The 26796-nt window shown below is 44.0% G+C and overlaps 1 protein-coding gene across 3 annotated transcripts in view; it reads left to right on the top strand.

Moving 5' to 3' along the window:
* LOC129711674 (ephrin type-B receptor 2) overlaps positions 1 to 26796 on the top strand; it is a 114113-nt gene that overhangs the window by 38218 nt on the left and 49099 nt on the right. For all 3 annotated transcript variants that reach the window (XR_008725896.1, XM_055659500.1, XM_055659499.1), the window contains exons 2-3: positions 13498 to 13562; positions 24858 to 25542. Coding sequence is in view for 2 of the 3 variants with exons in the window: in XM_055659500.1 (XP_055515475.1) it covers positions 13498 to 13562; positions 24858 to 25542 (750 nt within the window). In the remaining variant the exon portion in view is untranslated. The remainder of the gene's footprint in view (positions 1 to 13497; positions 13563 to 24857; positions 25543 to 26796) is intronic.

Here is a 26796-nt window from a genome sequence, read left to right as displayed (position 1 = left end):
CATATGGAGGACAGACTGTTGCCCATGCAGCACGTCCCCCCCTCTCCATGTCGCTGATCGATCCAAAGGAACAGCAGGGCCGTTACAGTTTGGCACCAGCACCGTTGCAGGAGCTGCCAGAGCGAAGTTGTAGACAACGACGAACTACCTTAGGGGCTCTGACTACGGATTTTCTTGAGGTTTACTCCAGGAGCCTTTTCCATGACTGGATATGGCCACAAGGCAGTGGGGGTTTTAAATCAGTTTTCCCTCTCCTGGATGGACTGCCTTCCCAGGCTGACGAACCCCATCTGCCCGAGACTCATGGGGTGGGAACGTCTACCTTCCCGTGCAGGTCTATAGCACCTGCCCACTGCCCTTAGAGACCACTGTCTGGATAAATCACATAAACCTGAGCTCTATATCAACTGGCCTTTAAAAGACTCCTATACGTTGGATGTGAATTCATCCTTGAACTGCTACCTTTAATCCACTTTCTCCAGTCTGGCCAAATGCCATGGTAATTAGCCTTCCCCCAACTTAGCACTTTCACCCAAGGATCAGTCTTACCCTTCTCCATGACAATAGACAATAGGTGCAGGAGTAGGCCATTTGGCCCTTCAAGCCAGCACCGCCATTCAATGTGATCATGGGTATCTTAAAAGTTATGGAATAATGGACATTGTTCCCAAACTTTGCACCACTGAAACTCTGATTATCTGGGAGTGCAATGTGTGGTGAGGCCCCTGTTCTAGTGGGATGATTGACATATTGTATCAGCAACCCCCCTGCATGCACATAATAATTTTTGCCCCATCTCAGCCCCTGGAACTAAGGAGGTCCCAGTCAGAAATGGGGAAGTTAACATCATCTACTGTGACAATAGTGTTTTTGCATCTCTTCATGAGCTGCCTGCATATCTGTCTCTCGTTGCCATCAGGGGGCCAATATAAGTATATTAATACAATTAATAGTGATTTCATCTTTCTTATTCCCAAGTTCTACCAGAATGGCTTTGCTGGACGAGCCTTCCAAGTTGTCCACTCCTAGTGAAGCCACGACATTCACCTTCATCAGTTGTGCAACTTCCCACCCCTTTCCCATCCCCCTCTGTCACATCTGAAAGATCTGGGCCCTGGATTGCAACTCTATTTTTACATGTAGTTTCCTTCTTCAGCAGTCGCTTGGAATGGAGGGTGACTTGTATCTACTGTGGTCTGGTAGGTTCTGAGATGACCAATATGGGACGTGTGAACCACCTCACAGATGGACCGGAGGAGTCTGATCAGACGGGAGTTTTGATGTTCTAGTCTTTTTGCCAGGAGCCTGTGAGGATGTCGTCTATTTTCATGGTGGCTTTCAGCTTATCTTTGAATCCTCTCCTCAGTCCTCCCTTCAATCTATTCCTGTCATTTTTGCACTTGATACCAGACTTCCAAAGCTGACACTCTCTTCTGATCTTTGTACACGCTGTGCTCCACCAACACCTTGCTCCTCCTTGGGTTTGAACAATTCTCACCATTCCTTTTCCTGTTCAATGTATCACTGCTGTTGACAGTTCAGCATCCTGTTGCCTTCTCATGTTATCATCACAGCTTTTACACCACAGCTTTGTGTGCGTGTGTGCGTGTGCGCATGTGTGTGTGTGTGTGTGTGCGTGTGTGTATGTGTGTGTGTGTGGTTACAATATGATACAATAGAACTTTACTTATCCAAGGAGGGAAATTGATCTGCCTACTGTAGAAGCCAATTCACTGTTAGATAGAAGGTACACAAAAAAGCTGGAGAAACTCAGCGGGTGCAGCAGCATCTATGGAGCGAAGGAAATAGGCAACGTTTCGGCCTGAAACGTTGCCTATTTCCTTCACTCCATAGATGCTGCTGAACCCGCTGAGTTTCTCCAGCTTTTTTGTGAACCTTCGATTTTCCAGCATCTGCAGTTCCTTCTTAAACACTGTTAGATAGAGCTAGCTCCAGGGGGCTAGCGGAATCAAGGGATTTGGGGAGAAGGCAGGTACGGGTTACTGATTGTGAATGATCAGCCATGATCACAATGAATGGCAGTGCAGGCTCGAACGGCCAAATGGCCTCCTCCTGCACCTATTTTCTATGTTTCTACGTGTATGTTTTACAGTCATAAAACACGAGATGCATGAAACATGAAATTAAAGTGACGAGTGGAAAGGATTGGGATTGTGCAAAGATTGCGGAGAGGGGGGGGGGGGGGGGTCAGTCCCCCCCACGACCGAAGGTGGAGTAGACTGGGTGCAGATGGTTTTTTCCAATGATAACTTGGTTTTAAATGAAGGAAACAAACATTTTATGTTTGTACAGAAAGGAACTGCAGATGCTGGTACATTCCCGAAGATAGACACAAAGTGCTGGAGCAACTCAGCAGATCAGGCAGCATCTCTGGATATAAAGAACCCCCAATGTTATTCAAAATACATGAACATAGAATGTGTGGGTGAAGTATCGGGTCAGGACCCTTCTTAGGAAAAAGGATGTCGGCCCGAAAGGTCACCCACACATTCTATGTTCTTGTATTTTGAATAACATTGGGGGTTGGAGCAGGATTATCGATTGAAACCTGACTAGATTTTGGCACAGCCATTCAGGGCCAAAAGGCTTGTTCCTCTGCTACTGTTCAATATGTGACAGTGTTACCAAAGTTGAGCCATTGATTGGCCAAGGAGCTGATGAAGAAGCTTGTAGAATTACTGCCTTTGTCTAAAGATTAGGAATGAGAGTTTGATTGATGAAAACTCTCCCCATTTCAAGCACTAATCATCTTGTGCCCACAAATGCCTGCACACATTTCAATCTGTTAAACGTCACTCACTACTTTTGACACTTGAAGTTGCTGTCAGATAAAAATATCCTGAACTGATAATTAAAGTGATATCGCACGTCCACACATATTTCCAGCGATGCCTGCCACAGATCACGTTTAAATAGACATTCTTCCATTGGTTCCCTTTAAAGACTTGTAGCACTGGAAGTATAAACCTATGTCCGAATCCTCTTCCTCTCCAACGTACCCAGTCCTGAGTCCCCCGGCACCAGACTGACAAAACATTGTCTATTCAGAGCTAAGTCACTGGAGGGGAGGTAAGCAAGCAGGCGGAGGAGAAGGTCCCTCAGGACAAAATGCATCAACCTCACTGACTCACAAGAATCACTCACCCATAAATGTCCCAAGTGAAGGAGGTGTAAATTGCTGGAGTATCTCAGCAGGTCAGGCAGTGCTTGAACGATTTCATACTCTACGAACTGTGCCAGATTTTCTCACCTAATGGAGCCTTCCCTAAACTGGTTCCCTCCAACTGTGGAGAAACCATTTTGCAGAACGCCCACCCCTGTTGCATCTGCACGGATGATCCTGAGCTTCATGTTGGGAGACATCCTGATGTAGAAAACTAGCTTTTATTCCCACACAGAGCCCGCGCCAGGAAGAACATCATGTCCGTGTCCGTAATTTACCCATTTCTCGGGGTGTAGATTGCATGGGGATGGTCAAGATTCAATGGCTACAAGAATCACTGACCCATAAATGTCCCAGAAAATTGATACAAAACAGTTCACCGTGGCAGCTGTGGAGTTCATGTCAGAGAATTCCAGGTTTAAAAATATATAATTACGCTGCTAATCCGTCAGATTGCCGCAAAACCCTGTTTGGTTCACTAATGCCCTCAATAGAATCATTGATGGGTTACAGCATTGAAGGTGACCACTCATTCTCTAATATCTGTGCTGGCTTCATACCAAAGCGTCTCCCCAGTTCCCCACCATCCCTTTATCTGTTGTCTTACAAACATATCCCCACCATCTCCATCCTTTTTCCTCTTCAGGGACACAGTGAAATCTGCCTCCATCACACCTACAGGCAGTGGACTCGAGATTATAACCACATATTGTGTAAACGTTTTTTCCTCACTCTCAATCCTCTCTGCCAATTTGGCTCAGAAGACATTCAATTGTAACCAGTAGTCTGGTCCAGGAACGCTGTGGCCCTGTACAAGAAGGGACAGAGCCGTCTGTACTTTTTGTGAAGGCTCCGCTCCTTCAACTTCTGCAGTAAGATGCTGCAGATGTTCTACCAATCGGTGGTAGCCAATGCCATCTTCTTCTCTGCCGTGTGCTGGGGCAGCAGAGCGAAGGCCTCGGATATCAACAGGATTAACAAACTCATCAGGAAGGCTGGCTCCATCCTGAGGGCGTAGTTGGATTCATGGGAGGTGGTCTTGGAGGGGAGGATGCTCTACAAACTGCAGAGCTTCCTGGACAATAGAGCTCACACTGTGACACACTGGTCAACCTGAGGAGTACCTTCAGCAACAGACTGGTTCCATCAAGATGCAGTACAGAATGCCACAGGCATTCACACTCCTACCCCTTCTGTCATGTGGTAGACTGACTCCACACCCCCACCCAATCTTTGCACATCCCCAATCCTTTCCACTGGTCAGTTTAATTTAATGTATCTTGTGTTATATGACTGTTGACAGATCAATTTCCCCCCTGGGATAAATAAAGTTCTATCGTATCGTACTCACAGAGAGATTCTTTGTGCTGCTTTAGAAAATCGATTCTGGGAAAGAAAATTAAACGGCGTGATGATTCTGCCGGGGTCTTCATATTTATCTACATAAAATCTGTTTGAGAACAATAAGCTTTTTCTGTCGCATTTAAGTAAGTATTCTGACAGCGGCAGAATTTGGGAAAATACACGAGAGCTGATTTATTTGCTACAATAAAGCTGCCATTCAAGTTAAATTGCAGACATACATCAAGACGCTATTCCCTAATTAAACTGTGTAAAACGATGTCTAAGATCCAATATCAATCACTGAGCAGTAATTGTCAGTGCCGCTGAAGTGTGTACTTCGACAGCGCTGCTGTTACAATGACTACATGATGCTCCCCAGAATTGGTTCCACTCTCTGAGACACCAGGGGAAGGGAGAAGAGTGGGTGGTCAACACAAAGCCCTGAGATTCTGCTTAATATGGGAACTGATGAGAATCGACTCTGGCCTGTAATTAAATGTCACTTTACTCATTCCTTTGTAGCAATGTAATTACAAGAACGTGATTACTACAGAGACTTGTACATACACAAATCTGTTTGCATTCGGCATGACAAGTGTTCATGTGTCTGTTTCATGTCATCTACAGTTTGCGCCGAGAATATAATAAGAATTTATTTTGTGAAAGGTCAGTTCCTCAAGCGCTGTAAAAGACTTGCGCATTCACCTTGCAGAGTCAGTGTGTTGTGTTATCATAGTGGGAGTTCGGGCACTGAGCTGAGGGAGTGGGTTGACTTTCGTTTATTGTCACGTGTACTGAGGTACAGTGAACGCGTTTGTTGGGTGTTAACCGGTCAGTGGGAAGACTATACATGATTATAATTGAGCATGCTTGGCATGGAAAGCTATTTTCATTTCTGATGTGCAGGGTTTTCAAATCAGACACAATGTGAGGAAATAAGGTTGTGGTTGAAATAAAGTTGTGATGAGGGTGGTGTGCTGGGATGGTAAACTAAATGGCACATATCCTGGAGGTCCAGTTACGTTTCTGGCCCCGGAATATCTAATGGCAGAATACCGTCCCCACTAACTATCATATCAGTTCACTTCGGCTTTCCTGACAGCAGTTTACATCGCACACCCACGTGCATGTGAAGCATCCACTGGATGAGCTATACACCGTAGAGTCAGAGCACAGACACAGGTAGACAAAAGTGCTGGAGAAACTCAGCGGGTGCCGCAGCATCTATGGAGCAAAGGAAATAGGCAACGTTTCGGGCCGAAACCCTCTTCAGACTGTTGTAGGGTGGGGGGGGGGGGGGGGGAGAAGAAAGGAGAACCTTCGATTTTCCAGCATCTGCAGTCCCTTCTTAAACACAGAAACAGGTTATTTGGTTCATCTCGACCATGCTGATCAAGATGCCCCAACTAAGCAAGTCCCATTTGCCCATATTTGGCCTATTTCCCTCTCTCTAAACCTTTTCTACCCACGTATCTATCCAAAGTGTCTTTTCAATGCCATCATAGTACTTACCTCAGCTACTTCCACTGTCAATTCGTTCCACATGCCTGTTACCCAGAAAGAGTGAAAGAATTGTCCCCTGAAGTACCTATTCAATCTTTCCCCCTCTCACCTTGAACCTGTGTCCTCTGGTTCTTGATGAGGGATGAAAGGCGATCGCATTGAAACCTGTAAACATCTCCAGAGTAGATGCAGGATTGACGTTTCCCTTGGCTGGGATGCCTATAAATGGCTCCACATAAGAGCCATACCATTCAGATCACAGATACAGAAAAACCTTGTTAGCCGGATGAGCTTTGAGGCTCAGTTACAAAGCAGATTCATAGCAGAGATTGATAGATGTGTAGAAAAACAGAGATATAGGTTAGTGGAGCACAGTGCCGCTGGTGAAAGATCAGCCACGATCTCATTAGAGACTAATAAGATTTTCTTACTCCTACTTGCGTCCTGATAAGACACCAGATTTTAGAATTTAAAATAAAACACATGTTCAAAATGTGAAACAAAACAGAAAATGTTGGAACCTGCATCATGTCAGGCAATGACCGTGGTAAGAGAGTCTAGGATTGGATTTCTGGTTAAAGACTAGCATGTCCTGTAGGCTGGTGACACGAGGGCTTGAAGATACTGGAATCTGAAGCAGCAGTCTATCTGCTGGAGGACCTCAACTGAAAAGAGGTGGATGGATAGATGGATTATAGGTGGGTGCTAGGAGGGTGAAAGAGAGACAGCTTCTCGAAGGTCTAAACAGGGTCACAAAAGAACCGGTAGCCTTTCTGTCTCTCTATCGTTAAGCAGCCGTTGTCACTCTGCCCTCCCTCTACCTGGTTCCATCTGCCTCTCCTTTTTTTATTCTTTGCCTCCATCTATCAACCACCTGCAACTCTCACATCTCCACTCCCCGTCCCTCCCCCCTCAAGCTGCCCATCATCCTTCCCCCCCCTCTGACGACCCACCACCTCGTACTCCTATCTCACCCCTCCCTCCTCTCCATTTTGTACAGGTTACCTCCCCTTTCCACCCCTAGTCCCGATGCAGGGTTCTGACGGGAAACATCGTGGGTTCCATCCCCACCCCCAGAGGCTGCCCGACCCCTTGTTCCTCCAGCAGATCATTTGTTGCACCGTCTGCAGGTTCCCCTCTCGTTCTGAACGAGGGTCAGTGATCTGAAACATTAACTCTGTCTTTCACAGACACTGCTTAACCTGCCGAGTGTTTCCAGCATTTACTGCACACATTTCAGATTTTAGTTGTGTTTTATTTAATTGTAAAATCTGCCTTTATGCAGACTGCTGTAAATTGTAGCATAGGCCACTTCATTGTGGTTACAGCAGTGTTGTTGAAAATTCCACTCAGATGTGTTACTGCTTTATATTGTGGAATGAATCACTAATGAATTATTGCTCTATATGGTGGTATATACTGTTAGTTTAGTGCCTGTTACTTATTGTGGACAGGACCACACCAGTTAATTATTGATATGCATGGTAGTTTATTTCAATCTACCCTGCGGGCATTTAAAACACATTGGTGGATTCTGGTAATCACTCCATGCTCAAATATCGTCGACAAGAGACCAGTCTTGCCTAATGCATCTCAGTTGTCCTACAGGATGAGATGGTACATCGTTCCCTTGCATCCCATGAGGGATCATTATCTCATGCAGCCCACCCTGGCGATGTTTTCCGCAGGTCATGGTGGGCCCGGATGTTGAACAATGTGGATTCCTACACAGCGCTCCCAGCTCTGCTCACAGGCAATGATAGAAACAAGGAACTGCAGCTGCTGGTTCACCAAGGAACGACACAAAATGCTGGAGTAACTCAGCGGGTCAGACAGCATTCCAGTAGAACATGGAGAGGTGTGACGTTTCGGGTTGAGACCCTTCGTCGGCCCAGAGAAAGGCTCCCAACCAGAAACGTCACCCATCCAAGTTCTCCAGGACTGATCCTGTCTGACCCACTGAGTTACCCCAGCATTTTGTGTCTTTCCCTGCATACTGATAGGATTATTTTGGGAGAGGGGTGGCTCAGCGGTTAGAGCTGCTGTCTTACAGAGCCAGAGAGCCGGTTTCGACCCTGACCATATGGAGTTTGTACATTCTCCCTGTGATCAAGTGGGTTTTCTCCAGGACTCCGGTTTCTCCCACATTCCAAAGGCGTGCAAATTTGTAGGTGAATTGGCTAACTGTCCCAAGTATGTTGGATAGAACTAATGTATGGGGGTGATCGCTGGACGGCACGGACTCGATGGGCTGAACGTCCTGGTTCCAGTCTGTAACTATAAATCTAAACCCCTTTAAGAACACCAGTTCTAATAATGTCCTGCGTTTGATTCCAAGGTGCAACTTCAGCTTTTTTGCAGATTGGATATTCCGTGTCTTAGAAAATGCCAGTGTGGATTTTTTTACTGCTATATATTAGCACAGTGAACCAATGGAGGTAGTTACTTTGGTGATAACATGTACAGATTTGCGCTATTTCAGTTTACTTACCACAGTATATTCTAGAGTGTGTCCTTGTTGTTTGATGACTGGTGTTGTAGATTATGCGACTGCTCACCCTCAACCGAGTGTGGTGGTTGTATGGAACAAGCTGCCAGAGGAGGTAGTTGAGGCAGGGACTATCTCAACATTTAAGAAGTGGTTAGACAGGTACATGGATAGGACAGGTTTGGAAGGATATGGAACAAATGCTGGTAGCTGGGACATGTTGGCGGGTGTGGGCAAATTGGGTCGAAGGGCCTGTTTCCACGCTGTATCACTCTATGACTGTGCTGATTCGCTGTTGGTAGATCATGGAATCGCAGTCATATATAACATGGAAACGGGCCCTTCAGCCCAACTTGCCCACGCCGACCAAAATGCCCAATGTCCACTAATCCCACCTACCCACGTTTTGGTCCATATCCCTCTAAACCTTTCCTATTTATGTACCAGGTATTGAATAATGAGGCATTATATTGCTGTGTATTGTGGAACATCATTTCAGTTTAGCTACCGTTTAGATTACCTCACTAGATATTTAGATACAACCTAAATATGCCACAGCAGTTAGCTAGCTTTATGTTGTAGAATGTCACAGCATAGATTATATACAGCAGTATATTGGGAACAAGCTGCTGAAGTATAATTTACGACTGTATTATAGAATAAGCCTTCATAGTCCAGGTGCAGTTATTTATTGAGGAATGAGCCATTATTTTTTTATACTAAATATCAGTAATTAAACTACAGAGGCCAATTCAACAATTTGTGGCAATAACTAAAGTAGTCCAACTATATGTTGCAGAACAAGACATTGTATTTACTTCTGTATGTTGTGACAACCACGACATTTTAATTACATACAGTATATTTATTCTCAAACATGTCCCTGTAATTTGATTACATCTACAAAATCTAATGTGGTTCTGATGTACTTTAGGTGGAGTCATGGTTTCATATTTTTATAAATTGCAGAATGCTCCACTGGCATTTAGCTATTGGCACACATTATAGTGTGAGCTATTGTGACTTAGCGACTACAATTGTAGATTTCTACATCTTTATATTCCATCACAATTACTGATAAAACATAAGAACATAAGCGATATAAGCAGATGGCCAAGTGGCCTTTAGAGCCTGCCCTGCCCTTCATAAAGATCATGTCTGACCTTCTACCTCAGCACCAATTTCCAGCACCATCCCCTTGCCCATTGATTTCCTCAATGTCCAGAAATTGGTCCATCACTGCTTTGGATGAACAAAATCTCCACAGCCTCCAGGATAGACAATTCCAAAAGTTCACTACCCACTGAGTGAAGCCATTCTCTTTCCTCCGGTCGAAATGGCACATCAGTTTAGTTTTGAAATACAGGACGGAAACAGGCCCTTTGGGCTAATGTATGAGCCCGCGCTGACTGGCAATCCCGATACACTAGCACTATCCTGCACACACAAGGTACGATTAACAATTATACCAAAACAATTAACCTATATACCAGGATGTTTTTGGAGTGTGGGAAGAAACCGGAGCTTCCGGAGAAAACTCACGCAGGGCACGGGGAGAACGTACAAAATCTCTATACAGACAGCACCCGTAGTCAGGATCGAACCTGGGTCTATGGCATTGTAAGGCAACAACCCTTATGCTGCGCCACCGTGCCACCACTGTTTGTAGGTTCTCCACTCCCCTGCAATCTTTGCTTGAAGAATTTTGTAAATATTAATGAGTTTTTTTTAATTTGTCCAAACTTCAAAATATAGTCCCTGCTAACTCAATCACAGGAAACCTGGCATCCCATAAAAATATGTGGTGAATCTTAATACACCCCTTCAATGGTAAATTAGAGGCAAATGGAAGAAGTGGGAGGGTGGAGACCAGGAGAGAGTGAATGCGCAAATGGTATTGGTCCCAAAAATTGTCCCGATTCATCCCCTTTTTCTGTAGTTTAATTTATTTTCTTATTTTCCATCTTTTGGTGACAGTTTATTGACTTGAAACGTTAACTCTATTTCTCTCTTCACTAACGCTTTTTCTCCCACATGTACAGGTTTGTAAGTTAATTGACCGGTAGAAATTGTAAAATATCCCTCGTGTGTAGGATAGTGCTAGTGTATGGGGATCGCTGGTCAGTGCAGATCCAGTGGGCCGAATGGCCTGTTGCTGCACTGTATCTCTAAATGAAACAAAACATGAAGCAAAACTCACTTTGGAACTGCATCCGTGGTAGCAGCCCGTGCTTTTAGGATTCACTTTGTCTCCCTGTCACATCTAACCCCTCCCTGCAGCTTAAACATGTGGCTTTCACACTTTGCCCAGTTCTGATGGCTGGCCATGGACCTGAAATATTAGTTTCTACGTTTCCGGAATCTTCGACTTTATTTTCAATGTGCAGCATCGTTTTTGGCTATTTTTTTGCATTTAGATTTTAATTCTGGCAGATAAATATTACGAAGCATAATTACATTTAAAATGTGTTTATAAAAAAATAATAATAATAATAATATCTGTGCAGTCAGATTTTTTTTTTTTCTTTTTTTTTTATAATGTATTTTAAATTTTTATTTGGCTGGATATAAAAAGTTTCTGGATTTGGCTATAATGTACTGACACGCATCGAGAATATGTTATCAGACGGAAAGCAGAGAGTGAGCTTAAATAGGGTGACCATTAATCGTCTGAAGAAAGGTTTCGACCTGAAACACGTCACCTGTCCATGTTCTTCAGAGATGCTGCCTGATCCGCTGAGTTACTTCAGCACTTTGCGTCTTTCGTTCATAAATAGGCACTTGGTGGGTTGGCAGGTTGTGACCTGTGAGATCGCACAGGCAGCGATGCTTGGAACTCTGCGTCATATTTTGAAGTTTGGTAATTGTACTAAAGTAGGTGGGATCGTGAGGATGGAGAAGGTTGTTAAAACACTTCAAGAGAACATGAACAAGGTGAGCAAGTGGGAAACGTCAGAAGGAGCGGAAAATATGAGGTGACTCGCTTTGGTGAAAGTAGCAGAAAAGCAGAGTATTTGTTAAGTGGCACTGTTGATATTCAAGGAGAGATGGGCGTGCTGGTACACCAGTCACTGAAGGCCAACTAGTGGGTGCAGCCAGTGATTTGGGGGAGTATGTGCTGTGTAGCCTTTATAACAAGAGGGCTTGACAAAGCCCATAGACGTACAGGTTTGTAAGTTAATTGGCGTGGTATAATTGTAAATTGCAAAGTGCATGTAGGATAGCATTAGTGTGCGTGGATCATTGGTCGGCGTGGACTCAGTGGGCCGAAGGGCCTGTTTCCATGGTGTATCTCTAAACTAAACCAAACTAAACTACGTGAGTAATGGAGTCTTATCACAGTTGTCTCGGGATTCTTTGAGACCGTGCTCGGAGCATTGTGCAGGGTTTTGCTCTTCTTATCTAAGAAAGAACGTACTTGAATGAAGAGGGAGTGTGGTAAAGACTCGCTGGCCTGGTGTCAGGGAAGCCAGCTGGATGTGTGAGGAGAGGGAATTTGTAAACTGGGACTGCAACCTTTACAATTTGCAGGAACGAGAGGACATCTGCTCAAAATGAGATGAGCAGCTGTGTGGGGAGACTGCAGAGAGCTGTAAAAATAATAGGCTAATTATTCTTGGGAGATTTCAACTTCCCTGATATTGGCTGGGTGTCTCAGTTTGTAAAGGGCTTGGACAGAGTGGAAGTTTTAAAGTATGTCCAAGCAAGTTTCCTTGATCAATATATAGAGGGCAGTACTAGAAAAGATGCAACACTGGACCTCCTAAACTTCACTGGCGAGTGAAGTTCCCATAGTGCGTTTGGCCGAACGCACTATTCTCTGCCGAACGCACTATTCTCTGCCTTCTTGTCCTGGGCAGAGCAGTTCCCAAACCAAATCGTGATATTTCCGGACAGGATGCTTTCCACAGCCGCTGAGTAGAAGCACTGGAGGATCATAGAAACATAGAAACATAGAAAATAGGTGCAGGAGTAGGCCTTTCGGCCCTTCGAGCCTGCACCGCCATTCAATATGATCATGGCTGATCATCCAACTCAGTATCCTGTACCTGCCTTCTCTCCATACCCCATGATCCCTTTAGCCACAAGGGCCACATCTAACTCCCTCTTAAATATAGCCAATGAACTGGCCTCAACTACCTTCTGTGGCAGAGAATTCCAGAGATTCACCACTCTCTGTGTGAAAAATGTTTTCCTCATCTCGGTCCTAAAAGATTTCCCCCTTATCCTTAAACTTGTTCCTTGTTCTGGACTTCCCCGACATCAGGAACAATCTTCCTGCATCTAGCCTGTCCAACCCCTTAAGAATTTTGTACGTTTCCATAAGATCCCCCCTCAATCTTCTAAATTCTAGCGAGTATAAACCGAGTCTATTCAGTCTTTCTTCATATGGAAGTCCTGACATCCCAGGGACACTCTGAATTTCCTCAATTGCCTGAGGTGGTAAAGGCTCTGTCTTGCCTTACTCTCGAGTGCTGCAGCGTGTGATGTCCATGTCATATCCTCAGAGATGTGGAGTCTAAAGATAAATATTTTAAACGTTAGGTATGCTGTTATTGGATTCTACAGTGGGTGAATGTCTGTTATAGAGTCCTACAGTATGGAAACAGGTCATTTGGTTCAACCTGTCCACACTGACCAACATGGCCCATCTACACTAGTCACACCTGCCTGCGTTTGGCCCATATCGCTTTAAAGATATCCTGTCCTAATTGTTCAGTTAGCACAATGACAGCATTCTTGCTGGAAGGTGAGCATCCAGCTGAACTCTCGCACTTGAGCAGGGAAGTACATTCCATGGAGATTGCCCTGATTGTGCTCAGCTGTAAGTGCATCTCTTCACCACTGACCACAATGTTCAGGCAGCTGTCTTATCTTTGTGACCTGGGAACGTAACGTGAACACTGGCATGGACAGTTGAAAGCTAATTAACAGTTTCCAAGTGACATTAACTCAACAGATTTCCTTTTTTGCACAGAAACCTTGATGGATTCTACGACAGCAACAGCGGAGCTGGGGTGGACAGCCTATCCTTCCAGTGGAGTAAGTACCTTCTCTGCACACAATATTTATTTGGCATTGGAGCATAAGAGTATCGAGATAACTAAGGAGAGCCATGAAAAACCTCTTGTGATGTTGTACAGTGAATCAATTGATTAAGAAGAGAGAGACTGTACAATAGGGGAAAAACCACAATATTTAACAGAGTAACTCCAGGCCATGTTTACAAGGGGCTAATATAACATTCAGTTTCTCAGACTCTTGCTATCATCATTGGCCTTCAAAGTTTCTCAGTTGGCTTCTTTGTTGATTTGGAGGAGGGGGATGGGGAGGGTCAGGGGACGAGGTAAAAGTGAGAGTGAGGAGGTAATATGATTCAGGGTTTAGGGCTGCAGTTTATTCCTATTCGGCAATTCTGAAGATGACAGCCTTCATCCCAGGTTGTATCACAGTCAAATTTACTGCAGCAATACCAAGGTAGACTAACATACCAAGTGCTTTTTATCTAATGTTATTTTCCCATTTGCTCTAAAACTTGATTATGGTAAAATTATAATGTAAATAAGTAAAATATGGAGATGTTTTTTCTTTGTGGCTTCTGGTTTGTGATAATTCCCCTTCTTGGCTGTAGTTGTGGCATTCTTTTCTTCGTTATACTTTCTTTGGTTTTGTTCAATGCAGAACAAACCCCACTGCACCCTGGACACTGGGTTTGCCTCATAGTTGTTTTAACCTTTGGAGTAAAAGGTAGCCTGAACGTTTATGATATTTTTCCACCATTTCCAACACGTCATTGAAGTAAGAAAAATGTGCCCTCTGAGCGTGGAAGTTAGGTTGGGGAGAGAAGAACAGATTTTTAACCCAAGTCAGGCACAAAATGCCAGAGTAGCTCAGCGGGTCCAACAGCATCCCTGGAGAAAAGGAATAGATGATGTTTTGGACTTCACTTATTCAGGCTGAGAGTCAGGGAAGAGGGAAACTAAAGGTATGAAAAGGTAGAGAACAAATCGGAGCCGGCACTGATGAGCCAGGAGCCCACAATGGCCCATTGTTGGCTGTGGAGGAGGTGATAATGAAGGGATATACCAACAGTGAAACTAGCAGGACGACCAGGGTTGGGATGGGACAGAGAAAGAGGGGATGCAAGGCTTACTTGAAATTAGAGTAATCAATATTCATAACGCTGGGTTTCAAGTTGCCCAAGTGAAATATGAGGTGCTGTTCCTCCGATTTGCCTGTGGCCTCACTCTGACAGTGGCGAAGGCCCAAGCGAAAGTTCAGTGTGGGAATGGGAAGGGGTTAAAATGTTTCCCAAGGTGGATGTGGGACAGGGTTTGCAAATTTGTCCTCTGCTTTAGCAATGAGGCTTGAGCTATTTTACATCATTGCCTCATTCTATTTGGTATGGTCATGATCCCCTCTTGAAGGATCCACTGGTGAATCAAGAGTTAACGCCTGCCCCTCCAAGGAAGTTGGATCTTTCCTGCTTTGACTACTTCCGACAGTTTGCACACTCTATGACTATATGACTCTAAGCTGTTAAGTGCTTCTTCACCACCATGTATATTTGTATCTCTGTTTTCAGGGAACTATGATCCTGTACCCCTAGAACCTTTGTTCTACAACATTCTCCAACTCTATGTCTATTATTCAATGCCAATAATTGTGATCGCCAGATATACACACTTTTATTGGAAGACTGAAGTATTGTAACGTTCTTTAAAAAGGGTAGCACGGACAAATCAGGAAACTACAGGCCGGTGAGCCTGATGTCCATTGTAGGAAAGTTGTTTGGAGGGGATTCCTCAGGATAGGATCTACCAGCATTTGTATAGGCATGGACTGATTAGGGATAGTCATCATGGTTTTGTGCACGGCAAATCATCTCATGAATTGGGTAGTTTAAAAAAAAAAAGGTCACAAAAGGGATTGATGAGGGCAGGGGTCATTGTTTATATGGAGTTTAGCAATGTCTTTGACAAGTTCCCGCATGTTAAGTGAGTTTGGAAGATTAGATCACATGGAATCCAAGGTGTTCTCACCAATTGGATTAAAAATTGGCGAGAACGTTGTCAACAGGTAGTTGTGGGGGGGTTATTTTATTTTTCTGACCGGAAGCCTGTGATAGGTGGTGTGGTGAAGAAACCTTTGACAAGCATGCCTTCTTTGGGAAGGGTATTGAGTACAAGAATTGGGACATCATGATGTACAAGTCGTCGTTGAGACCACATTTGGTGTGCTGTGTGCATTTCTGGTCACCGAGCTATAGGAAGGATGTCAGTAATTGGAAAGGGTACAGAAGACTTTCTCTCGGACGATGTAGAAGAAGTTGGGTAGGCTGTGACTTCTTTCTTTAGAGCATCGGAGGCTGAGGGATGACCTTTACCGAGGTATACAAGATCACGAGGAGCGTGAATAAAGTGAATGCCACCGTTTTTTTCCTTGGATAATAAATTTTAAAAGTTGGTTTAAGTAAGAGCGAAGATATTTAAGAGGAACCTCAGGGACATCTTTTTTTTATTCAGTGGGTAATCTGTATTTGGCATGAGACAAAGTTGTAGATGCAAATACAATTATGACCATAAAGACATTTGGACCGATATGAATTGGAATGGTACTGAGAGCTATGGGCCAAATTCAAGCAAATGTGACTAACCGAATTATGGCAACTCAGTTAGCATGGGCAAGGTGGGTGAAGGGCTTTTTTCCATGGTGAATAGCTCTATGATTCTGTCCAAATGAATGTGGTGAAATAACTGGCTGCCTTATCCATTTGTATTGAATGTGAGAAACAGGAAATGCTGAATGACAAGTCATCGGCATGTAAGAAGAGATTGGCCATGTGTTTTTGATCAGTGGCTGGTTTAGTAGAAAGGTCCATGTCCAAAATCTCAATTCTCCCCTCTCGCTGAATCTGATTCACCTGCAATATGCATCAGTAATTTTCTGCCTCTTTTTTAAATTTGTGCTCTAGTGACTAGATTAATCCTTCCTTAGTAAAAGTCATAAACCCACCTCCGTCCCCGCTATTGTTAAAATTTTGCTTTAAACATCTTGCTTACCCTTGAGCACTGATTTGTCCCATTTCATTAATGTATGAATGCCGAGCCTCAGGGAGAACAGAAATGCTGACAGCAAGTCCCTCTTTACGAGTCAAATGCTGTCTGCAGGAGACTCCTTCGACTCTCCACTCAAAATTTCTTGCCAATTACAGAGCCTTGCTGAATATTTTACATACAGATAATGCTAATCTGCTGTGACATGTACGGTTCTTTAAATGGAACACAGATTAAGAATCGTAAAGCAGGCAATGCATGATTTCCCCAGCAACACGGAATTAATTATAGCTGTTAATGTTTCAGACCTAAAAGTATAGAATGCCTTTTCATTAATAATTCATGTCTCTGGTTATTATTAATCCCAGTTTGTTTGCTTGCTCGCTGCTGTTCGGCATTTGATCAAAAAGGCAAAGTGCTTGTGAAACTCAGTGGGTCAGGCAGCATCTGTGGAGGGAATGGGATGGGCAACATTTGGGATTGGGACCCTTCTTTGGACTGATTGGAGTAGGGAGGGAAAACTAAAAAGGAATGGTGAGGGTGGGACAAAGCGTGGCAAATGATAGGTGAAGATGGACACAAAATGCTGGAGCAACTCAGCAGGACAGGCAGCATCTCTGGAGAGAAGGAATGGGTGACGTTTTGAGCCGAGATCCTTCTTCAGACTGAGAGTCAGGGGAGAGGGAGACATGGAGATATGGAAGGGTTACTGGGCATATGGACATATGGGCAGCATTTAAGAGCAAGAGGTGGGCGATCACTTTGCTGGATTAAACTGTAATCAGCGGGAATTAGAGGAAAAAGTCCATGAGCAAATGTCTGTGTAAGAGGAATAGGGTTGTAGCCGTGGGGATTTTTAACACTGAGATTGCCCAACTGCAAGGGGCTTAGGTGGGACAGAACTTGATAACTGCATCCAAGAGAATTCCTTGCGATAATATGTAATGTTGGTGGGACAACACCTTGGGAATAGTCTCCACAGTTCCGTAAGTTTCAAAGTAGTTATGGAAACTGATAAGGATTATCCTCAAGGTAAGGTCCTAAACTGGGGAGGATCAAATTCAAAAGCATAAGAGGCTGGAAAAGTAGATTGGGAGCAGATGCTTCAGATTAAAATAACATCCGACAAATGGGAGTCTTTTAAGGATGAGTACAGGGACAGAATATCCCAATAAGGTGAAAGGAAAAGGTGTCAAGAATGAGGAACCTTGGATGGCAAAGGACATTTTAGGTTTGATTGGGGAATAAAGGGAATAATATGACAGGTATTTATCAACTGGAATCAATTTGAGCCTGTTGACGAATATAGAGGGTTTAAAGAGCACATGAGGAAGAAATTAGGAGGGCAAGAAGGGGTCTTGGCAAGTAAGATTAAAGAGATTTCCAAGACATTCTATAAGTAAAGTGCCTTCCATAATGTTTGGGACAAAGACCCGTCATTTATTTATTTGCCTCTGTACTCCACAATTTGAGATTTGTAATAGAAAAAAAATCACATGTGGTTCAAGTGCACATTGTCAGATTTTAATAAAGGGTGTTTTTACACATTATGGTTTCACCATGTAGAGATCACAGCAGTGATACATAGTCCCCCAATCTCCCCCCCCCCCCCCCCCCCCCCCCCCCCCACCCCCCCCCCCCCCCCCCCCCCACACATTTCAGGGCAACATAATATTTGGGATACAGCAATGTCATGTAAATGAAAGTAGTTTTGTATTTTGTTGCATATCCTTTGCATGCAATGACTTGAAGTCTTTGATTCATGGATGTCACCAGTTGCTGGGCATCTTTTCTGGTGATGCTCTGCCAGGCCTGTGTTGCAACCATCTTTAGCTTATGCTTGTTTTGGGGGCTAGTCCCCTTCAGTTTTCTCTTCAGCACATAAAAGGCGTCTTGGACTCCATGCCACTAGATCCTGACCCAGATCTGTCAAGGACCGTGGGGTGGCTGTCTGTGCACCAGTCTCCCCACGTTAAGTAAAGTCACGCATAGGCGTCCTCCATATAGAGAATAGCACCCTGGAGCCACCCATGGTCAGCCATGACCGAAGGGGGCCTACGATATAAAAGGCATGCTCAATTGGGTTCAGATCAGGTGATTTACTTGGCCACTCAAGAATTGACCATTTCTTAGCTTTGAAAAACTCCTTTGTTGCTTTAGTTGTATGTTTGGGATCGTTGTCTTGTTGTAGAATGAACCACCGACCAATGAGTTTTGAGGCATTTGTTTGAACTTGACCAGATAGGATGTGCCTATACACTTCAGGATTCATTCTGCTACTACCATCACCAGTTGTATCATCAATGAAGATAAGTGAGCCAGTGAGCCAGTACCTTCAGCAGCCATACATACCCGAAGCCATAACACCCCCACCACTGTGTTTCACAGATGAGATGGTATGCTTTGGATCTTGGGCAGTTCCTTCTCCCCTCCATACTTTGCTCTTGCCATCATTCTGATATAAGATAATCTTTGTCGCATCTGTCCACAAGACCTTTTTCCAGAACTGGGCAGGGGATCGGGACAGAGCCTGACATCAGGGAAGGGAATTAAACATAGTCCACATGGCTCCCTTCTTCATGCCATTTGTTGCTCATTTCAGGTGTTTATGGTGACCCCTGGAATGATCGGGTTAACATATGATGACCGGCTGAAGGCACTGGGCCTGTACTCACTGGAGTTTAGAAGGATGGGGGGGGGGGGGCTCATTGAAACTTACAGAAAAGTGAAAGACCTGGAAAGAGTGAATGGGAGAGTCTACGACCAGAGGCCATAGCCTCAGAATAAAAGGGACGTACCTTTAAAAAGGAGATGAGGAGGAATTTCTGTAGTCAGAGGGTGGTGAATCCGTGGAATTCATTGTCACAGATGGCTGTGGAGGTTAGTCAATGGATATTTTTTTTTTTTTTTTTTTTTTTTTTTGTTTATTTTATTAGAAGTTAATACAGCACAAAACAGTACAGTGGCACCTAATTTTAGGTGCCAACTATGTAATACCGTAATCCATTCTATGTACAACCTCTAGTTTTATGTTATAAGAAAGAAGTAAGCAGAACAAGAAAAAGAAAGTCAATAGAAAGGGGAAAAAGTGGAAAAATAGATGGTAGAGAGTAGAAAAACGTGAAGTGTGTATATAAAAAATAAAAAAAGGAAGAGAGAAAGAGGAAAGTAGAAATAGAAGAGAAGGCCCCTTAAAAGAGAATTTTTCAAATCTGTATTCGGAGATGTAGCTCTATGGATATTTTTATGATGGAGTTTGATAGTTTCTTGATTAGTAAGGGGTTATGGGGAGAAGGCAGGAGAATGGGGTTGTGAGGGAAAGATAGATCAACCATGATTGAAAGGCAGAGTAGACTTGATGGGCTGAATTGCCTGGTCCTAGAACTTATGAACTTATGACACATTGCCACATTTAATTACATGACAAATAGAGCTCTCAGCTGCTGATTGTCCAGTGGATTGTGGTGTAGAGGGGTGGTCCAGTCCTATCGATTCTGTCCTTTTTCTAATATGACATTAATTTTATATTATGAAATCAAATTAAATATTAAAACATGCTGATTTGGAAACTCAGAAATAAAATTAGCCCAGACCAAGGGAAAGCCATGCAGGAGAAACTCATTGTATTCTGGTCGGAATGGATGCGATGCGTCCTTCGTTGGGTTGAAATTTAATCCACAAATAGGGTCTTGAGATTGATTTGGATGTAAAAGAAATGGCAAGCCGTGCCCTGCCTCTCCACGGCTTCCATGACTTTAGGCATGAGCTGGCAGACAGCCAGTCTGTCCCCATCCATTACCAGACGCAGCTGGGAGTCTTGCATTAACTCGCTGTTCGAGTTTAACTCTGATTGTCTGGGGTGGAAGTGTAAATGTGCATATTAATATTTATAATAAATAATAGGGAGCTTGTCTTTCTGAGCAATGACCAGACTTGCCCCTCGATATGTTTTTTTTATTCAAGGCTGCAAGAAGGTGAAATTTAACAGCTACATCGATCAGATGCTGGAGAAGGAATGTTTGGTGGGGAGGCAGAGTTGGGAAGGAGCGAGTTTCTTTCCACTCAGCCACATGCTGCAAATAAAGTGGGGGGGGGGGGGGAGCCAGTGAGATAGGACAACATACACTAACTCCTGTTCGTGTATGTTCAGTCTGAAGAAGGGTCTCAACCCGAAACGTTGCCTGTTCCTTCTCTCCAGAGATACCGCCTCACCCGCTGAGTTACTCCAGCATTTGGTGTCCACATACAGTAACACCTGCCCAACATGTACCAAACTGTAAGGATCTGTGAATAACAAAGGCGAATATGAATTGAATCAGGAAAAAAAAGCTTACGTTGCAGGAGAAGAATTAGTTAGCCATAAAAATGAGGATATGGAAAAGTCATATGACATGCTTAGTTTCATTGGTCAGGGCATAGCATATCAAAGGTAGAACATTATGCTACAACTTTGCAAAATCTTGAGCGCTCATGTGATATGTTCAGTTTTGTTCGCCACACGTTCGGAAGACGTGAATGTGTTGGAGATAGTGCAGAAGAGATTTCCCAATGGATTGGACTTTACTTCTGGGGAGATATTCTATTGACTGGGTATAAAAAGATGGGATCATCCCTAAAAATTGGGTCTGTTATCGATAGCAACGATTACTTGCAAACAAAATGCAAAAGATGCAGATAAATTAGCGTTGGTGAAAAATAGCATTGTAAGAGCATCCTGACATTGTCTGACATGTCTCAGTTCGATATTTTGTTGAATGAGACCAACTGCCATGTGGACTTCCTCCAGCACTTTGATTTTGTTTTTCCCTCCAGCATCTGTCTCAAATAATATATTGTCTGCATTTAGTCTTGAATACCCCGTAAAAGATCCGTTGAAGTCCTCAACAAACATGCTGAGTTTTAGATCTTGAAGTTAAAATTAACCCAGACACCGTGTGCAGATTGAATTACGATGGAAGTTTGAATTTAGTTCGTTTTTGTCAACACCATCTAAATATTCCTCAGATAGACACAAAAAGCTGTACTAACTCAGCGGGACAGGCAGCATCTCTGGAGAGAAGAAATGGGTGACGTTACAGGTCGTGACCCTTCCTCAGACTAGTATGGAGACTAGTATGGAGACTGTTCCACTGAGTTACTCCAGCGTTTTGTATCTATCTTTGGTATAAACCAGCATCTGCAGTTCCTTCCTATACATCTTAATATTCCTGTTCACTAATCTATTCTGTTCATTAATTTTCTTTAGTGGCCCCATCATTTCAATTATTTAATCAAAATCATGTGCCTGGCTGATCCTGCCCTAACTAGCTCCCACCTGACGCAACCATGCATTCTTTGTGAGTTATATTATCCACGACTCGCCCATTCACCTTGGCTAATGAGCAAATGAAAATAAAAGAAAAATACAGATGTTGGAAATCTGGATTTAAAACATAAAAAGCTGGAAACACTCAACAGGTCGGGCAGGGAAAAGAAAAATAGTTATATTTATAGATTACGACCTCTGATCAGAATGAAGAAAGATGGAATACAAATTTAGCTATAAAAAATCCATTGTAGACAATATTGAATTCATAGATACATAGATGCATAGTCAATAGGTACAGGAGTGGGCCATTTGGCTCTTTGAGCCAGCACCGTAATTCAATGTGATCATGGCTGATCATCCACAATCAGTACCCCGTTCCTGCCTTCTCCCCATACCCCATGATTCCGCCAGCTCTAAGAGCTCTATCTAACTCTCTTTTGAACACATCCAGTGAATCGACCTGCACTGCCTTCTGAGGCAGAGAATTTCACAAATTCACAACTCTCTGTGTGAAAATGTTTTTCCTCATCGCATTTTTAAATGGCCTACCCCTTATTCTTAAACTGTAGCCCTGGTTCTGGACTCCCCCAACATCGGGAACATGTTTCCTGCATCTAATGTGTCCAAACCCGTAATAATTTAATATGTTTCTAAAAGATCCGCTCTCATCCTAAATTCCAGTGAATACAAGCCCTGTCGCTCCATTCTTTCATCATATGGCAGTCCCGCTATCCCGGAAATTAACCTCGTGAACCTACGCTGCACTCCCTCAAGAACAAGAATGTCCTTCCTCAAATTAGGAGACCAAAACTGTACACAATACTCCAGGTGCCGTTTCACCAGTACAACTGCAGAAGTACCTGGTGAGACTGATGTACTAGGACACTCAGGTCTCGTTGTACTTCCCCTTTTCCTAACCTGACACCATTCTGATAATAATCTGCCTTCCTGTTCTTGCCTCCAAAGTGGTTAACCTCATCCACATTATACTGCATCTGCCATGCACTCTGCATCCTTATAGCATCCTCTTCACAGTTCGCACTGCCACCCAGCTTTGTGTAATCTGCAAATTTGCTAATGTCACTTTTAACTCCTTCATCTAAATCATTAATGCATATTGTAAATACTGTTGCTGCGGTCCTGGCACCAAGCCTTGCGGCATCCCACTAGTCACTGCCTTCCATTCTGAAAGGGACCCGTTAATCCCTACTCTTTGTTTCCTGTCTGCCAACCAATTTTCTATCTACCAAAATTCAACAATTTAAGGTAATTAACTTTTTCTGTATCAGAACTGGCTACTCCTACTCTAGGTTATTCAGCTATTGTTCTATGAAGTCTGATTTTTTTTTTGCTCTATTATCATTGTGCTATTTCTATGGGTGTGCATTTCACAGTTTTACGTGTTGTCGGAAGAAACTGCAGATGCCGGTTTAAACCAAAGATAGACTCAAAATGCTGGAGTAACTCGGTTAGACAGAGCATCTCTGGAGAGAAGGAATGGGAGACGTTTCGGGTCAAGACTCTTCTTCAGTCTGAAGAAGTGTCTCGACCCAAAACATCACCCATTCCTTCTCTCTAGAGATGCTGCCTGTCCCGCTTGGATACTCCAGCATTTTGTGTCTATATTCCCAGTTTTACACGTTCCTTAACTTACGTTCACTATCTCCAACTGCCCTGATTAACATATTAGCCAAATGGCTTCCATCAACAGTATATCACCATAGCGATCCTGACCCTTGTTATCAGAGATTCACCCTTTGCTTTATCTATTTCTCTCCCATTTTTCTTCAACTTCAAACTTACATGTTTTGTTTCCTTTTTCCTAGTTCTGATCAAAGATCATCAACTTGAAATATAACTTTCACAAGATGCTCACGGACGTTCCCAGACTTGCTGAGCGTTTGTAGCAAGTTCTGCTTGGCTCAGGCTGTCTGTGGCCCAAAGGTCTCCATGACATAATCTCTGTAGCCTTGCTCCTAATCCGAGCAAGTGGGAGGTGTTGTACGTCGGGAGATTGAATGTAAGGGGAAGGTAAACATTTGATGGCAAGGCCCTTAACAGCAGTGATTTGCAGAGGGATCTTGGGGTCCTGGTCCAAAGTTCAAGTTCAAATTTACATTTATTGTCACTGTACCATTTGGTACAGCGAGATTTGGGTTGCCATACAGCCATACAAATAAAACGAACACAACACACGATAGAATTTAACATGAGCATCCCCACACAGTGGAATCAACGTTTCCCACTGTGAGGGAAGGCAATAAAAGTTCAGTCAACTTCCTCTATGTTCACCCGTGGTCGGGGCCTGTTGAGGCCTCCACAGTCGCTGCAACGGCGGCCCGATATTCAGGCCCTCTCGCCAGATGATGGAACTCCGGTGTCGGAAGAACACTCTCAGTGGCTTGGAGTTCCGAATCGGCCGCTTCCTGCCCCCTGAAAGTGGTAACATGAGTAGATAGAGAGGCAAAGAGCATTCTCTCTATGGTGTGCTTGCCTTTACTAGTCAGGGCATTGAGTATAAGAGTCAGGAAGCCATGATGTGGCACCTAATTATCTTGACTGCTCTCTTGAGGCAGCGTGGTGTACATGGTGTCAACGGGGAAGGATGCTCGTTTATGTGATGAATGGGACTGCGTCCAAAACTTGTCCTAAAACAGCAAACTATGATGCATCCCGATAGGACACTTCCAATAGCTAACTACACATCATTTGAAATCCTAGCAGCTTTAGTGATGGTGTTGACCATGCTCCAGCGATGCAGGTTGTCATCAATCTCCAAAAACAGGTCAGGCATCTAGGATTAGGAAGAAGGGAAAGGCCTTTGACTGTTGCCTGGTTTGTGTCTGGTCTGAGGTTTGTTGTAAGTGTCGTCTAATAAAAAAATGTTTGAAATGTCATCATTCCTCACCACCATCAGTAGTGCCTACGCTTCCTATTGTTTGCCAAGTCACCATTTTAACCTCTCTATTCCAGTGGGAAGAAGTCAGCGGGTATGATGAGACTATGAACACAATAAGAACATACCAAGTCTGCAATGTGTTTGAAGCTAGTCAGAATAACTGGCTGCGCACCAAATACATCAAACGCAAGGGGGCCCAGCGCATCCATGTGGAGATGAAGTTTTCCGTGCGAGACTGTAGCAGCATTCCTAATGTTCCTGGCTCTTGTAAGGAGACCTTTAATCTCTACTATTATGAATCTGATTCAGATTCAGCCACAAAGACAACTCCGCACTGGATGGAGAATCCCTGGATGAAAGTTGATACGATTGCCGCGGATGAAAGCTTTTCCCAGGTGGACCTGGGAGGAAGGGTGATGAAAATCAACACGGAAATCCGAAGTTTTGGCCCGGTGTCAAAGAAGGGCTTTTACCTGGCCTTTCAGGATTACGGGGCATGCATGTCCCTGATAGCGGTCAAGGTCTTCTACCGGAAATGCCCGCGTGTCATCCAGAATGGGGCCATTTTCCAGCAAACGCTCTCTGGGGCAGAGAGTACGTCCCTGGTCGTGGCTCGGGGGACCTGCGTCCCCAACGCGGAGGAGGTGGACGTGCCCATCAAACTGTACTGCAACGGAGACGGGGAGTGGATGGTTCCCATAGGACGCTGCATGTGCAAAGCTGGTTACGAGTCAATGGAGAATGGCACCGTCTGTCAAGGTAAGAGCATAAGTGTTTGTTGCCTCACCCCTCCACTCATGGACTGTGGGCAGCGGAGAGCTCTAACAGTGCAGGGAATTAGGAGATTGGGTCATATAGCCACACAGCGTGGAAACAGGCCCTTCGGTCCAACTTGCCAACACTGTCCAATATGTCCCATCAACACGAGTCCCCCCTCCCTTCTTTTGGTCCATATCCCTTTAAACCTGTCCTATACATGTATCAGTCTAAACGTTCCTTAAACATTACAATAGTACGTGCCTCAACTATCTCCTCCATCAGCTTGTTCCATATGTTTACCCAATCTATTCCTCTCGTGATTTTGCACACCTCTATAAAATCACCCCTCATCCTCCTGGTGTCCAAGGAATAGTCATAGCCTGCTCAACCTCTACCTATAGCTCAGGCCCTCGAGTCCTGGCAACATCCATGTAAATCATCCCTGCACCCTTTCCAGATGGGTTAATTGAATATTTCTAAACAATCCCCTGTTTGAAGACGCATGCAGTTTATTGCATTAAGGAAATTTGGAAATAGAATGAAAAACGCAACCAAAATAAAAAGCATTTAGGAATACTTCAACAAAGTATTGCAGGCAGAACAGAGTCCCAGATTGACTATACCCATCAATGTATAAAGCACAAATGTATTTGATGGATGTTCTGCACTGTCTGCAGTTTGTAAGGTGGCAGGGCCTGTCTGGGACTGCCACTGGGCAGCTTCAGGTGACCCTGCACTTGATTAGAGAGCAGACGTCGCTCTTCCCATGTACGTGCTCAGTTGAATGTCAGTGGAGCAATGGAAATGGACATCTGCAGTTTTGTTTGTGACCTAACCCCAACCCCCCCTCCCCCTCCCCCTTGCTTGTGCACGCACACACATACGCACAATCCACCGCTACATGAAGGCTGTTTCCATCGACCACAAAGTACCCAATGATCATGTACGGAACGGGTGCTTGAGTACATCCAAATGTCTTCTTTTAAGGCAGACCAGGTGGAAGGGAGCATTCTGAGCTTGTTGCTGAACCTTTTTGAGAATAGGCTGTAACGACATTAGTTTAACAAGAGGTCTTACAGTTAAAGATTTTGTGGGGAGTGTAGTGATCACAACTTGGTGGAACTCCAGATGCACTTTCAGGGCAAACACCATGTGTCCAAAACCAGCCTTCTCAACCTAAATAAGAACAATTACAAAGGAATGAAGGTAGAGTTGCCTTGAATGGACACTACAAGTAGACTAGATCATTAGCCA

Source organism: Leucoraja erinacea, chromosome 30, assembly GCF_028641065.1.
Source record: "Leucoraja erinacea ecotype New England chromosome 30, Leri_hhj_1, whole genome shotgun sequence".
Lineage (NCBI taxonomy): Eukaryota > Metazoa > Chordata > Chondrichthyes > Rajiformes > Rajidae > Leucoraja > Leucoraja erinaceus.
Note: the sequence above shows the minus strand (reverse complement) of the source record. Positions and strands in the feature narration are given on the sequence as shown.